Below are 15,949 nucleotides of genomic sequence, written 5' to 3' on the forward strand. Positions count from 1 at the left end.
GGTTTGGTGTTAAAGGTTCTGTGCTTGATGGATCACACAGTTGGTCAGTTGTCAATGGCCTGCTATTTATGATTGCCATGACTTCATACAGGAATGTCCTTAAAGAGGAGCTGTCGAGTTGTTTGGCTGATTCATCCAAGATTGATGTGAGTATGCTTCTAATGGTGCGAATTTGTCTTTCCCAGACACCACCCATGTGACTTGATTCTGGGGTGTTCATGAGAAACTCGCAGTTCAACTTGTCAAGTTTAGCTTGATCCATCTCCTTGAGCGATTCCTCAAACTCATTTCTGGTGCCGACAAAGTTTGTGCCCTGATCACTGCTTGATAACTCTCCCACCTTGATTTCACCACCTGTTACAAATTTCTGCCAGAGAAGATCTGGACCTCTGAACCAGTTTGAGGCTATAAGTTGCTCTGCTGTGAGACCTCTTGATGCGTGATCCGCCGGGTTGTCTTCGGAAGCTACGTAACTCCAATGCATTGTTTCTGTACTTTGTTTGATGGGTTCCACTCGGTTTGCAACAAATACATGAAATCTCTTGGCACCTGTAACTACTGATTGTAAGTCGCTCTGGATAAGGGCATCTGATAAATGCTGTAAATTAGTTACAAATAAAATATTTAAGTCAACAAACCTCATGAGCTGACATCCATGAGAGGCTAAATAATTTCTTATGGCTGTAGTTTCTTCTCAACACTACTTTGCATATTTCTTATGTTTTTTAACCTTTTATTTCTCTTTTCTTCAGTGGCGCCAATCTGCAGCAACGCGTGTGCAGATGGCACGTGTGAATATATCCGGTTGACCGGAACCTTAACCCTTAATAATTGTTCTGTCTGTAATTCACCACTAGATGGCGTAAAAACAGTAAACTGGATTGACCGTTCAAAGACCATTAAATGCAAATTACTGTTACAATAGTGCTTACACACCTGATTGGTGTGTCTAGAATTAAGCAAACAAGTGTTTGCACACCTAATGACTGTGTTGAACCAATTGGTTGGATGGTGCAGTAATTTGACAGTCAGTGCTTTGGTATTGCAAGGAAATTACTTCATGATAGATTTTTGTACGTAATGTATGTTAAGTGTGTTTAGTGTTTTGCAAATCACTGTGTGTAGAGTTTTGCAACAAGTGTGAGGTTGACAATGTGCTTATAGTTGTGCAAATATGGGCTGATGTTTTGCTTCTTAAGTGTAACAGATATTGATATTCAGTACTTTATTTCTATTAATCTAAGAAAATTGTTATAATTTCAGATGAACATTTACATGTTTTTGAATAAATATTGTTATATTTTAAATGAATGACCATATTTTCAACAAAATTAAAATTGTTACATGTCATGAACACATATCTTCAATATTTTAATTCTTTCTAAATTTTCTTTTGTCTTCAAAATTCCTTTGAATAATTATTTACATGTGCTTTCTCATTTTTTTTTTATTTGTAAGAAATTTGCCAAAGAATTCTGAGGAAAACAAATTATTTACTCCATTTTGGCTGTATGTGGAAATGTAGAAAAAGTGACACGCTGTGAATTATCAAGTCAAAATATGGAGGTTATGTTAACACCCATACAATTTAATTAGCTTTGTTTAATTGTTTGAGGCTTTAAAATAAATATATATACACATACACATACACTTTTTTATTCTACAGTGGAACTACAGTATCCTTCAAGACAAACTCATGAACATGTGAATATAAGCGAGACTGGAAGATGATGTCATATCCCAACCCTGACAGCCCAGAAATTTACTATGGATGTGTTGTCAGCGTGCCCGTCCCAGATCGTCACAAGGTCCGTGGAGACCCACTTCCCTCCCAGCAGTGTGAGGACAGCTGGTGGAAGAGGGTGACAGGAGGTTGCCAGCCAGCAACTGCACCACCGGGACTGCCTCGCGGGGAATACGCCTTCCCAGCTCCGGTCACCGACCAGCCTTCCCTCTGCCCAGACGTTCCCCAGCTGAACGGCAACGCAGCACCAGCGTCCCCACCTGCTGGAGAAGACGTCCACTCCCCTCCATGCCACACACCCACCACCATCTCCAGCTGCATGCCCAGCCCCGTGTGGGACCTACCAATTTTATGTCCCTTCAGTGGGGTAGCAGGTACATGCCAGTCTTTTCTAACATCCTGTGGCGTGTACTTTGCTGCTCTTCCCTCCCTCTCAGACACAGATAAGATCACCACCATCCTCACATGTCTGACTGGGTCAGCATGGGGCTGTGGCGCAGACCGAATGGGTTTTCAGGACTTCCTGGAGAGACTGAGGGTGGAGTTTGATTGGCTAGAGCCTGAGCCAGGGATCGAACTCTGCCTCTCCACCACATCCAGCACCAGTCAGGATCCGGGGCAAGAAGACCCAGCACTGGCGGGCAGCGAGAAGGTCACTCCTCCCGAGATCCTGGCTGTGCCATCTGAAGAGGTCCCGGAGAGCCCAGAGAGGGAACCAGACTGATGCACTGGCCACAGTTTTAAGCATACTATGGGCATCTCCATCTAAAGCCACTGGCATCATCCCATTCTGATGACAGGCTGAGTCATGAAACTTCCATTGATCACATAAATTAAACAGATCTAAGATATAACAAATATGTTAGGGCTAAAACCAAACCATAGCAGCATCAAAGGTCTCCAACTCTTGCAGGGGTCATCTTGTGATAACCACTGCAGGACCAAAGACATGCTAGGGGAATTCGTATTAATATTAGATCATCTCTCTAAGTAAAATTTTGATGGTCCTTGGTACTCTGTACATGATGGTACGATGATGTAAAGAAATACCTCTATCTGACATTTGATGTCTTAGGTTCAAGTTGGTACTTGTTGGTAGATGCAAATGTGAATTTGTCTATATTTCTGTAAAGATTAGCGCAGCAGTTTTAATTAAAGATGTGTGCAATTCCTTTTCATTGCTAAGAAACAGTAATCACACACACAAAAAGTAAAAAGCCATTAAACCTACTCAAAATAAACATCTACAGAAACAAGGACTGGAAGTCTTGAAAAGACAATTACACTTGTTCCATTTTAAACCTTTGGCATTTACTTCCATTGAATTTTCTTAAAGATGGAGATGCTCCTTCCACTCGATGACCTGTAAGTTGCACAAACATCATGATGTCTGCAATAAAAAAAAATATATGGTCAAATATGGTCAATTTTAGGCCTCATGAGGAGCAACATGTTACATTCTTAACAATCCTCCAAACTTGGAGCAAACTGATTCCATGGAATAAAAATGTACATTTACAAATAGTTTCTGCTTTAACAGTCAAAACAGAACTGTAATTGTTATTGTAATTAATTTAACTGGCATTGTCTATTTATAGCACATTTTGATTAATTGCTTATGAGATGAAAGGAAACAAGTATAATTAAGTTACAAATATAAGTTAACATATATATAAAGTTACCCTGCTCCAAACAAAACACCATCTGGATATAAATGAGTAAATGTGGCCCAGTGAGCTCACACAGCAGGTCCTCAAGCACCTGATTAAGGAGTCCTGATCACGCCGAGATGAAGCCAATTAAGCACAAGTCACGTAAGCGAGCTGTTGGGGGAAGGAATTGCAGAGGCGGGACGGCAGTCCTGATTGGGCACAGTTGCCATCAATCCTGACAGAGGCCCACCTCCACAGCAGTACCATCAGAGAAGGAGGCAGGACGGGCGGCAGTAACCACAGGGAGGCAGTCCCGGACCATCCGGCCATCGTTCACTGCACCCCTGGTTGGGGAATTCTGGGCACATGCAGCCCCTCTCACTGCACGTCCCTGCTGGCAGTGAGACCAGCTTCTCTCCTTGCACCGCATGTCCTTGGTGCCAATTTGGGGGCTTTGCCAGACCATCCGGTCAGCCCCTTCTGAGTCCGTTGGGACAAGCAGGCCCTCTTCCTGCCTGTCCCAGCTGGATCCTCCTGCCTCTCAGGGGGCTCTTTGGCGCTCCGCCCCTCTGGAGGCGGACCCAGGCCCATGCCTGGCCTGCCCTCCTTACTGGCTACTGGAGGACCCCGCTTCAGGGCAGGGCTCGATCACTCTGGGGGGGGGACTTAAGGGGAGAACTTAAACTTGCCCGCAGGCATATGGCGATTGCCAGAACTCAAAACTCAACACAAAAGGATTCACAAATAATGTTGCCGCCATTGATGGATAGCACCTTTTAAACTGCAGTCCTGATTGGGCACAGGTGAGTCAATCCTGACAACGAGTGATCAGGACTCGTTAAAGGTGGGCATACAGAACCCAGAAGGTGCTGCCATAGACTAACCTTTTCTGTATTTCTATTCCTAACTTTGACACACGCCTTAGAGTCTGTTTTGATTTCTTTCTGTTTTGACCCTCGTGCCCTCCTATATTTTTCCCAAAATCTCACAATACATAGCCCCAATCATCCCTTCTTTAATATGGATCAGTTGTCCTGACCCCTTTGCATAAAAGTAGCCCCAAAGCATAATAAAATAAGATAAAATGATCCTTTATTAATCCCACAAGTGGGAAATGTACAATGTTACAATAATGTTTCCACCCCCATGCTTCACAGTGGTTCAAAGAAGTAACCTTTCCCCTTCACACTCGGCTGCAAGAGCTGAAGGTCAGAGACTGATTAAGCTAGGAGGACCACATCATCTTCAAAAAGCAGAGACGAGATTCTCCTGCCACCAAATTCGACACCCTCCACACCACGGCTGTGCCTAGAAATTCTGTCCATATAGGTTATGAACAGAACCGGTGACAAAGGGCAGCCCTGGTGGAGTCCAACCCTCACCGGGAACAGGTTCGATTTACTGCTGGCTATACGGACCAAAAATTCAACCCCAGCCCTCTGCCTCTCACCCAGAACATCTCCAACAAAGGAGAGTGTCCAACCTCTCTCAAGGACTTGGGTTCCAGATCCAATGCTATGTGTCGAGGTGAGTCCGACTATATTTAGCTTGTACCGCTCAACCTCTTCCACAAGCTCCAGCTCTTTCCCCGCAAGAGAGGTGACGTTTCATGTCCCAATAGCCAGTTTCCTTGTCCTCCTGCGGGTGGTGGGTCCACAGTTGGACTAGCCCATGTATCCAGGGTGGGACCCCGGTAACCCTTTGGGCCGGGTACACTGACTTTTTTTTTACAATAAAGGTCTTCTGAACCGTTATTTGTCTCGCCCTTTACCTAAGACCAATTTGTCATGGGAGATCATACCAGGGGCACCAAGTACCCGAGACAACATAACTCCTAGGGCTCTCAAACTCCTCCACCACAATAAATGACGGTTCAAGGAGGAGAGCACAGAAAATCTATTTTATTACAGACAGCTCTCAATTTCTCAAGTCACCTCATCATAATTATCACAAAACATAATTAATATATTCTGGATGAGACAGAAACATGAAAAACCTTGAAGGGTATTATCATACAGTGTCTTTACAATGAAATCCAAAATAAAGAGAATTGTAAAATGTAAAATCATACCTGATAGTTTGAGTAACATGTTTGCTCTCAGTCTCATTTCCATCACTGATCCTGTGACCTTTACATGTGTAGTTGCCCTTGACTGATTCTGATACAAAATTGATTGAATGTTCTCTATCAAATGTCCAAGAGCCAATTTTGTTGCCATTGTGATACCAGTTGTATTCCCAGTCAGTCTGTCCACCCTCCTTCTCTATGTCACATATCAGAGTTAAATGTTATCCATGGAATATCTGTATACTATCAGGCCCAAGTCTCTGATAGTACTATCAGGCTCTGAAATCTCCTGAACAAGAAACATCAAATATTCTGTGCTTTGAAGACGCAGGGAAATCTGAATCACTCAAACCAGCAGGTTTATTTTGAAAGTGATACATTCTCATCACAAGGCATTTTACTTTCAAATAATTCAGTTGACTCACAGCTGTCGATTTGGCAATAGTGACACAAGTGACTCACCCGGATCAGTTTAGTGAATGAATCAGAAGGGGGTGAATCCTAAAGTTACTCTAGTACAGATTTACTCTCACGACCGCTTGCTGACGGGGGAAGGAAGCGTAGAAGCAGGACATGCTGGGAAGGAAGTTTTTATTAATAAACGATAGATAAATACAAATAAACGTGGCTCGGGGGCCAAAAACAATTTAAACAAAGGGGAGAACTTAAACTAACCCACAGGCGTGTGGCGATTGCCAGAACTCAAAAATACACGTTAAACATAAACAGGCCTGATATTAACAGATACTGCAGCTGAACAAACACAAGTGGCAGTCGTTTTAGATGTCCATGGCGGCATGTGAGTGCAAACTGAACACAGACCATTTTTAACAAGGCCGCCGGGTGCCACACTGCACAGCATGAAACTCCTACCCTGAGAGGCGCTGTGCTCAGATCAGTCAATACCAGCACTACTTTTTAACGTGAAATTTATATAGCGCCCCCAGAAATTCACCAAGCAACGTCATTATGATGTGATCAATGATGTGATCGATGCAATATCGTCCACGTCTGCATCGTGATGCATCGATTATGCGATTAATTTCAACACCCGTAGTTATCATATGCTGTAAAGTAGAGTTACAGTTAAATAGAATATTTTCAGAATTAGTTGCGGGCCAATAAAAAATGGATCAAGGTCCGCAGCTGACCCACTAGCCATAGTTTGGACACCCCTGATCTAAATCCTGATGCAGTGACCTCTACTGAGCTGTTCTGTTGTCCCACTAAATGCAGAAGACACCAGTCCATAGATTCATGCCAATGATTTGTAGTTGTGCACTTGTGTCTGCTGTGGACTCAGCATAACGGAGGGGAGAGGGGAGAGAGGTGTGGGCAATGTGGAGAGGGCGTGGCCTGCGTGACCAAGTGGCACCAGACACTGGGGGAAGCTGTTGTTACAGGATCATGCAGCACAAAATGGCCAATCTAATGTTCTACATATAGATAAATTGTCAAATAAACAAACTTAACAACTGATCATTTTTTATTATATTAATTTAAATACATCATAACAAGAAGAATTCTCTTCTCTAATTAAAACACTATTTTTAATTACAAGGATATTTGTAAGTCAGAAGTAAACAGATGGTTATACTATATTTGGAAAGATCATGAAATTAGTTTTCACTGTAATCTTGTGCTCCTATAGACATACATATAAAATTACACATTCATTTGCAAAATGCTTGTATCCAAAGGTGATCAGAATCTTGATAAAGGCTCTAAATTAAATTGTATTTAAAAAAAAGCAGACATATTATAATCTTAAAAAAAGGCAATAAATTCTACTGGGGGTTAAATTTTAATCACATCCGTGGTTATAAACAAAGCAAGATTATTACCAACAATTAGGCGAACACATAGTTCTGAGTGCATTTTATACCCTAATATAACTCTGACTTTAAGATTAATTTCAGCCAATCACCGCTGAGAGCTCTTAGTATGAGACTTAACATCTGGCATCAGAAGGTGTTTCAATAAATCGAATCTAACACATTTGTGGTCCCTCTGAATGTAATTTGATTGATTGGATCTGATTGGCCCTCTTCTACTCACGCAGACCAGATCAGAGTCCTTCACTTTCCTGAACCATCTGAGTGAAAGTGCAGATGGTCCTGGAGACTGTGAGTAGGATGTTGGTTGTACTTGTTCCATTAACAGCCACCATTTCTCCCCTTGAATGCTGTACAAAAGCCTTTAAATCTGCTGACAAGATGAAGTTTCAATTCCTGTAGCCAGTAACCCCTCACTGTGATCCAATGCTGTAACATTTAGTTTTAATGATCTACTACTGTGAAGAATCGAAACAAATCTCAATTTATATGTAACAGTGAAGAAACTGTGTTAAGGTTCCAGTGCCAAATCAGGTGGTGTCAGGTCCTTGTCTAGAAATGAAGACATGAACTTGTTTAGTTTCTTTTTAGAGTTTTTGACCCTTAGAAGCATATATAGAAATAAATGAGGAATTAGATCAATTTCCTACTTTTGAATGCCAGTTTTGTTCCCTCGACATCTGCGTCAGTCACCATTATGAGTTTTGAATTGTCTGGCGAAAACATGAGTTTTGATCAGATAACATTTTACATTGTGTGTTTCACTTATATTTATACTCTGAGTAAAGAATATAGTTGTGTATGAATGCTGTACTGACTGTTCAGACACAGACAAGTCTTCGTCTCACCTGTGATCTGCAGCAGTGAATAAACTGTATCTGGTTTCAGATTCTCACCTGGACAGCAGGGGGAAGAAGAAGATAAGACAATGTCCACTTCAGCTTGTGTCGTGTGTAAATTGAGGCACTGTGTTCTCTCCAGTCATATGTAGCCAGTCGTGTGTGTGCACATACCAGATTGTCACCCATCAAAATATCTAGCCGCTTTGTTTGTTCAATTGAATGTGAACCCCCTTCTTTACTCAATAAAAATGACTTCATCATTGGCACTAAGTTGAATGTTCACACATGTTGAGTGTGAACACACTTATGCACTCAAAACTATTTTATGTACTGATGTTTGCTATTTGTACTCCAGGTTATAGATATTGTTTCACCTTCTCTGGTGAGGGACTGCATGTGATCACTACCTGCTTTCTTCTTCTCTCTCATCTGCATCATTTTATCTTCAGAATTTGTCTCTTGACCTGTTCCAGATTCACCAGCTATAGAAGAATAGAAACAACCATCAAATATCCACTCTTCTTAAAAACACATTGTAATCAAAAATGTATTTTCACATAGTGGAGTAAAAATTAACATTAACATTAACAAAAATTCTACCTTTGATTAGATATATAGCCTCATAAACATGTTCAGATCCTATGAGAAAACGAAAACCAAATAATGTGAAATAATTAAAATGCTCCTTCTTTACTTAAATGTAACATACCAGTTTGTAATGCCTCATATCAAGTCCATACTACAGTCCTCAATACACAACATGTATTACTATATAAACATTTTATTCACAGAATAGTACAGCAGAAAAAAATTACCTTCTCCATTGACGGGGTTAATAGCATCATAATAATGTGCAGATCCTATGAGAATGAGACAATGAAACGGCTGAAATAGTTAAAATACAAATATAATTTTATTTTATCTTAAAATGTAATATACCACTCTGCAGTGTCTCATATCCTGTCTGAGCTTCTTCATTTCCTTCAGAGAATCTCTGATCCTGGTTTGGACTTTGCTTTCTCATCTTTTGGCCTCTAGGGGGAGACAGAGGAGCTCATTCATCGCTCATTCTCCTTAATTGCTGAATTCTAATTAGGGATTTATTTTTTGTACATGTGCAAGATACAGTGTGTGTGCAGCAGTAGTTGAGACACAGATACAAAGCCAGGATTTGAGCACATGTTCTCAGAAGGGTGAGGTCACAACACTGACCGCAGCTTCACCATGTTGCCCTAAAACAGAATTGTAATTTTTTTAATTTTAAAGGAATAATTCACTCACCCCTCAGCAGGACATAAGCATCGACCTGCAGTAACACATAAAACAATCAGGTCTGTTTACCGGATGATTCAGTAATTTGAAGGAATTATTGACTTTCCTTTCTTCATTAAATTATCTCAATGTTTCATACCTCGGAATTGTCTTAAGCAGCACAGTAGACTCAATAAAATGATGAAAATGACTCCTACACCAAGACCCACCCAGACTCCTAATGACAGATCATAGACGCGAGAGCCTGAGAATAACAGAACAAAAGTACATGAATTATTTAAGCCTATGAGATTAAAGATCATTTTAGACTCAACTAGTACATACAAAAAGGCTTGTTTACTCTGATTATAATGATGACCTTTATTTTACCTTTTACTGCGAGAGTAAGATGTGTACTGATGAGTGAGGATGTGGGTCTGGTGTCCCTCTCTCCCTGACACCAGTACTGATCCTGGTCAGACTCAGCAGCTCCTCTGATGGTCAATGTGTCCCCAGTTCTGTTGTAACGGTCAGACTGAGACACTGCAGTCTGAGATCTGCCTTTATACCACTTATATCTCCAGCCAGTGAGAGACGCCACCTCACACTTCAGAGTGACTGTATCTCCAGTCCACACAGGACTCTGTGGAGCTACAGTCAGTGTAGCTGTGGGCGGGGCTGTGGAGATCATAATGTGAGTAACAATGATTATTCCATTCAGTCATGAACAACAGTCAGTAGCATTTCTTTATTCTCATACCAGAACATGAAATACTGTAATTATAATTAATTCTGTAATTACACGTTTCATAAGCATGAAACAGAAAAGCATTAGCATTAAACAGAAATTGTTCTATGTATTTGTAGATCTTGCACATTTTGGATAATCTCACCTTTTACATACAAATACACATCTCTGCTTTTTGGTGTGTTGGTATTACTGGGTTCTCTCTCTCCTCGACACCAGTACCGACCCTCATCAGACCCAGAAGCTGCTGTGATGATGAAGGTGTTTCCCTCAGACTGAAAGACCACATTACTGCTCTGCTCTTTATACCACTTATATCTCCAGCCAGTGAGAGACGCCACCTCACACCTCAGAGTGACTGTATCTCCAGTCCACACAGGACTCTGTGGAGCTACAGTCAGTGTAGCTGTGGGCGGGGCTGTGGAGATCATAATGTGAGTAACAATGATTATTCCATTCAGTCATGAACAACAGTCAGTAGCATTTCTTTATTCTCATACCAGAACATGAAATACTGTAATTATAATTAATTCTGTAATACACGTTTCATAAGCATGAAACAGAAAAGCATTAGCATTAAACAGAAATTGTTCTATGTATTTGTAGATCTTGCACATTTTGGATAATCTCACCTTTTACATACAAATACACATCTCTGCTTTTTGGTGTGTTGGTATTACTGTGTTCTCTCTCTCCTCGACACCAGTACCGACCCTCATCAGACCCAGAAGCTGCTGTGATGATGAAGGTGTTTCCCTCAGACTGAAAGACCACATTACTGCTCTGCTCTTTATACCACTTATATCTCCAACCACTGGAGGGCTCCATCTCACACTTCAAAGTGACCTTCTCTCCAGTGAACACAGGACTCTGTGGATCTACAGTCAGTGCAGGTGTCGGCAGGTCTGCTGAAGTGACAAAGTGGGGAAGCAAGAAACAAAGAAGCTTCTTCAGACCTAAACTACAGGGGTCTGTTACTCAATCTTTACTCACACATTTACTCAAACATCAGAAGTTTTCATTTCACTTTCCTCTCATATGAAATGTAGCTGTAGTATTTTATATATTTACCCTGGTAAGAAACTGTAACAGCTTGACTTGAATAGCTGTACTGGGGTCGAGTTCTCCTCCATCCAGAACAATCATACTGACCACTCTCAGTAGGGAGAGAGATGGTGATGGTCTTACTGGTCTTACTGGGAATATGTGTGTTGTCTCTGTACCAGTAATAATATTCCCAGTCTGTGTACTGTGTTATGTAACACCTCAGAGTGACTGTATCTCCAGGGTAGAAAGGTTCCTCTGGAGACTTTACTGTCACTGTGGCTTTAGGCAGATCTGTGGAGACACAGTAAACTCTGACATGAGTACAGATATCAGTGCAGATAAAAGAAATGCAGGAACATCCATGACTATCTATGTGACAAATAGAATTTGAATTTATTTTATAGAAAAATATATTGAGCGACTGTCTACACTATCCCTTGAACATTATGTTTTTATTTTTCATAAATATGAGGAGTTTTCATTTCACTTTCCTCTCATATGAAATTGTAAAAAAGTACTGTATTTAAACTCATGTTACCTGGACGAAGAGGCATGGCAAAACTGTTAATTACAAGAGAGAACAGTTTCTAATTTATTAACACCGGTAGATTACTATTGCAGTTACATGTAAGTGAAGCGAAGCGAAGTGATTGTCACGTGATACACAGCATACAGTGCACACAGTGAAATTTGTCCTCTGCATTTAACCCATCACCCTGAGTGAGCAGTGGGCAGCCATGACAGGCGCCCGGGGAGCAGTGTGTGGGGATGGTGATTTGCTCAGTGGCACCTCAGTGGCACCTTGGCAGATCGGGATTCGAACCAGCAACCTTCTGATTACGGGGCCGCTTCCTTAACCGCTAGGCCACCACTGCCCCAGTAAATATTGTATGTAAAAATGGTACCAATGTAACATTAAAAAAATCCCCCGATGGAGGAGGAAAAGAAGAGACAGTAACCATGAAGAGAACCTCTATTATACTCTGCATTTGACTCCCAAAAATGTTGCCACAGACCAATCAGATTGTCCTGTCATTTTTCTGCCTTTTCCAAACATAATTCCTGAAACAGAAATACAGTGGTCATCCAGCCCCCCACAATACTTTCCTGTCATGGCACCCCAGGCTATTTGTTGGCCTTTTGGCACCCTGGTGATACTTCTTGCCTGATTGTTGGAGGCTGCAGCTTGATAAAGATACCAGCGGGGGGTCTTCAGCAAAGACAAAAGCATGAAATGCCCTGCCATATTTTTAAATATTTACCCTGGTAAGACACTGTAACAGCTCGACTTGAAGCGCTGTACGGGGGAAAAGTCTTCCTCTGTCCAGAACAAACATACTGACCACTCTCAGTAGGGAGAGAGATGGTGATGGTCTTACTGGTCTTACTGGGAATATGTGTGTTGTCTCTGTACCAGTGATAATATTCCCAGTCTGTGTACTCTGTTATGTCACACCTCAGAGTGACCGAATCTCCAGGGTAGAAAGGTTCCTCTGGAGACTCTACTGTCACTGTGGCTTTAGGCAGATCTGTGGAGACACAGTAAACTCTGACATGAGTGCAGATAACAGTGCAGATAAAATAATACAGTAACATCCAAACAGCTGAGCTACAAACAAAATGACCAATATTCTAACAGCTTGAACATGCGTGTAAATGTATTTTTGTTGAACTACGAGTGAAAACCTGAGTGTGTTTTGTTTTAAAAGGGCCTGTGAGGTCTAAAGTATCATCAGCATTTTCTAGATGAAACATTTGGTAGTTTTGTATAGTGAAGAAGATAAATGAACTGCCTTTCAGGAGTTTAAAATGGGAGGAGCCCAATAATTGGCAGCTCTCATGTATTCTATTTATTCATCTAAAAATGGACCAAAACACACACAAAACTGTCGAAAGTACCTGGTAAGTATTTAACTGCTGCAAGTATTATTATATATATTATTATATATGATCCTCAATATTTATTCTCAACCACCTAGCAGCGAAGGATGCAGAGGTGGGTGGTAGTAGCCTAGTGGTTAACACACTCGCCTATGAACCGGAAGGTTCATAGTACCATTGTGTCCCTGAGCAAGACACTTAACCCTAAGTTGCTCCAGGGGGGAACTGTCCCTGTAACTACTGATTGTAAGTCACTCTGGATAAGGGCGTCTGATAAATGCTGTAAATGTAAATGTAAAGGTAGCACCCCACGCTGTAACGACGGTCTTCCCCAGCATCCAGCATCAGCTTGGCCTGGATACTGAGTACAGGCCACGCCCCCATCTGATTCCCTACACCTCTTTTCCCTTCTTTAAAAAAAATGCCTGCACCGGTGTTCTGGGTCTTTATTCTGCACGTCTCTTGTCAGTAAGTCCTTGTCCAGTCTGCCCTGTGATTTCCTGCCGTTTAACCGCAGAACAGAACTGGTGTGGTCTGTGCCAGTGGTTTTGGTCCAAGCCATGTGTTCTGTTGCCAGTCCATGTTGCCCCCATGTGTTGTTCCTGCCGCATGGCCGCACGATTGAGTGGACGTAAGTATCTGTGTAACGTCTGCGTTTCCCATTGTCTGTGTGCACCAGTGTCTGTTAACCCTTGTCTGTTTCCATTCCAGGTTGGTCGTTTCCTTGGTCCTTGGAACTGCAGTTCCAAACTCCCCATTCACAAAGTACTGTCCCTGAATGTTGTACATTTAATCATGTCCCTGTTTATATTAATTACACCTGGATGTGGGTCCTAACCCTCTTGTATTGTGTCTCTGCCATGTGTCCACCCTCATTTATTTATTTAATATTATTTAACATTAATATGAGTTCTGCTGGCCTGTCTCTGGTCCTACAGTGGCGGTAAATGCCGATAGGTGTAAAGCGTACTTTGGTCATTCTGCTTCACTGTTTTGTGAATTTCTAACCCCTCCCTTAAAAAAATTCCACCGACCATCATGGCTTCAAAACGTGTGAAGCATTGCAGTTGCTCTGTGATTGCATGTAAAAATAAGCACAAATGTTTTTTTTCCGGTTCCGTGGTATGAGCCAAACAGGAAGTGTTGAGGTTATTTCCACCAGTAAGATCCATACAAGACCTCTAGGAATCATATGTCAGTCAAAATCTGGTAACAAAATCCTCCAGTAGAAACCGGTTCATTACCAGCAAAGACAAAATTAATACAGGACATGAGGCAATGGGCAAATTTAAAAGTAGAAACAAGACACATTAGGAACAGAAAAAAATATCAGATCATCTCCCACCTTGTGAAAGTCCAGAGTAGGCGAGTGAACTCAGCACTGAAACCAGGAGAAAGAGAGACTCAGTATCAGATACAGCAGCTGAACAACACAAGCAGCAGCAGCAACTCTACACAGCAGATATGAAGATGGACATGCACTACAAGTCAAACGTTTGGACACATCTACTCATTTATGGGTCCTGCATTTTATACATTATAGAACAAAACTGAAGACACACAACTATGAAATAACACATATGGGGTTAACAGGGAGTTTTTTCTGTGATGGCGGCTTCGGGGAGAGTCCTGCAGGTTTATGCTGAACACTTTTGTATCATTCACACATGTTAATCAGCATCTCATGAAGCCGTTTTTGATGATGACAATAGTGAACAAAGCAACCATGAAGTAAAAAGAAGATTAATCAAATATACATCACTATACATCTCCTGCTACAAAAATAATAAAGATGTTTCTTGCATTGGATTCTTTAAAATGGCTCCATCTTATACTCCATAACTGCCACAGAATAAGGGTTTTCAAAGTAGTTTATTTTAACACACAAACACACTCATCTTGTGCTTAAACCTGTCTTCTGCTCTCCTGTCTCAGCTTCACAAGGTCACATTGTACAATTTTATATAAAGCAGGGATTTGTTTTTATGGAACTATTCGGAACACCAGTAGACAAAAGAAAGTGATTATTTTTAGATGCAAAGATTCTCTGATTATTATTCAGATTTTCTCTGAAGCTAAAACAAAGGTTTTGAAAATGATGAAAACATGCATTTATTTATTTTTTAAAGCACAAGTGACCAATTGTAAATCACCAACAGTGCTAAATGCATGTAATTCTTGCTCAAATCTCTCTCACACACACACACACACGCACAGATAGAACTCACAAAACAGCAGGATTCGTCCAGTGAGCTCCATGCTGTCCTCTTACTGACTGAATCTTCCTCTCATTACTGTATAATGAATCAGAAACTAAGTGTGAAAATAAGTGTGAGTGTGAAACGATGGCATGAGACCACCTCAGGAAGGAGCTCGGTCACTTCTGTATGTTCAGAAAAGACCACAAGTTAATTATAATTATCTGTAGTTAAAAGTCTTTGTAAAACTGCAAATAAAATTATAAAGTCTAATTAGTTGACCGTAGCTGAACTGAAAAATAAAGAATTTGTACACAAGGAGAGAGTGAAATATCTTTAATTGCAGAACATTTTGAAATGACATATTGATATTATTTGAAGAATGCATGTTTAAAGCAACCAGAATTGTGGTTATTAGTAGCACTTCCTCAATATGTCTGCCTGTTAGTGGCTGTATGTGCGGTTTTGGTTCTGTGCTGAGAGAAGAAGGTGAAAAGTAACATTGCAGATCTGCATTTCTGTCATGGTGATAAATGTCTTTGTGAATCCAAATATTGTTCCGCAACAGATTTCTAAATTACAAGTACATATGAAATACTCAGATGTGTTATTTTCACACCAAGGAATTTGAGACACAAGCGCACAACACTGTGACCTGTTAAATAACCCAGAATGCACTTCTG

General features: G+C 41.0%; 1 protein-coding gene across 3 annotated transcripts; it reads right to left on the minus strand.

The window, feature by feature from the left end:
* Positions 1-6,413: 6,413 nt before the first annotated feature.
* LOC114802186 (Fc receptor-like protein 6) lies at positions 6,414-15,360 on the minus strand. Of its 3 annotated transcripts, XM_029000893.1 has the most exons (16): positions 15,297-15,360; positions 14,414-14,449; positions 12,450-12,716; positions 11,212-11,478; positions 10,773-11,048; positions 10,450-10,558; positions 9,783-9,961; positions 9,553-9,657; positions 9,423-9,447; positions 9,081-9,175; positions 8,957-9,001; positions 8,742-8,780; positions 8,549-8,623; positions 8,148-8,195; positions 7,950-8,012; positions 6,416-7,851 (listed from the first exon to the last, which is right to left on the minus strand). In XM_029000893.1, exons 1-16 carry the CDS (start codon positions 15,325-15,327, stop codon positions 7,811-7,813), a joined length of 1,701 nt encoding a protein of 566 aa, XP_028856726.1. In that variant the 5' UTR covers positions 15,328-15,360; the 3' UTR covers positions 6,416-7,810. The 3 variants fall into 3 exon arrangements, with proteins under 3 accessions (XP_028856735.1, XP_028856730.1, XP_028856726.1); XM_029000897.1 differs by lacking the exon at positions 8,742-8,780 and having other exon boundaries at positions 6,415-7,851; XM_029000902.1 differs by lacking the exons at positions 8,742-8,780; positions 8,957-9,001 and having other exon boundaries at positions 6,414-7,851; positions 8,549-8,605.
* Positions 15,361-15,949: the final 589 nt, after the last annotated feature.

The sequence above is a fragment of the Denticeps clupeoides genome, chromosome 1 (genome assembly GCF_900700375.1).
Source record: "Denticeps clupeoides chromosome 1, fDenClu1.1, whole genome shotgun sequence".
Classification (NCBI taxonomy): domain Eukaryota; kingdom Metazoa; phylum Chordata; class Actinopteri; order Clupeiformes; family Denticipitidae; genus Denticeps; species Denticeps clupeoides.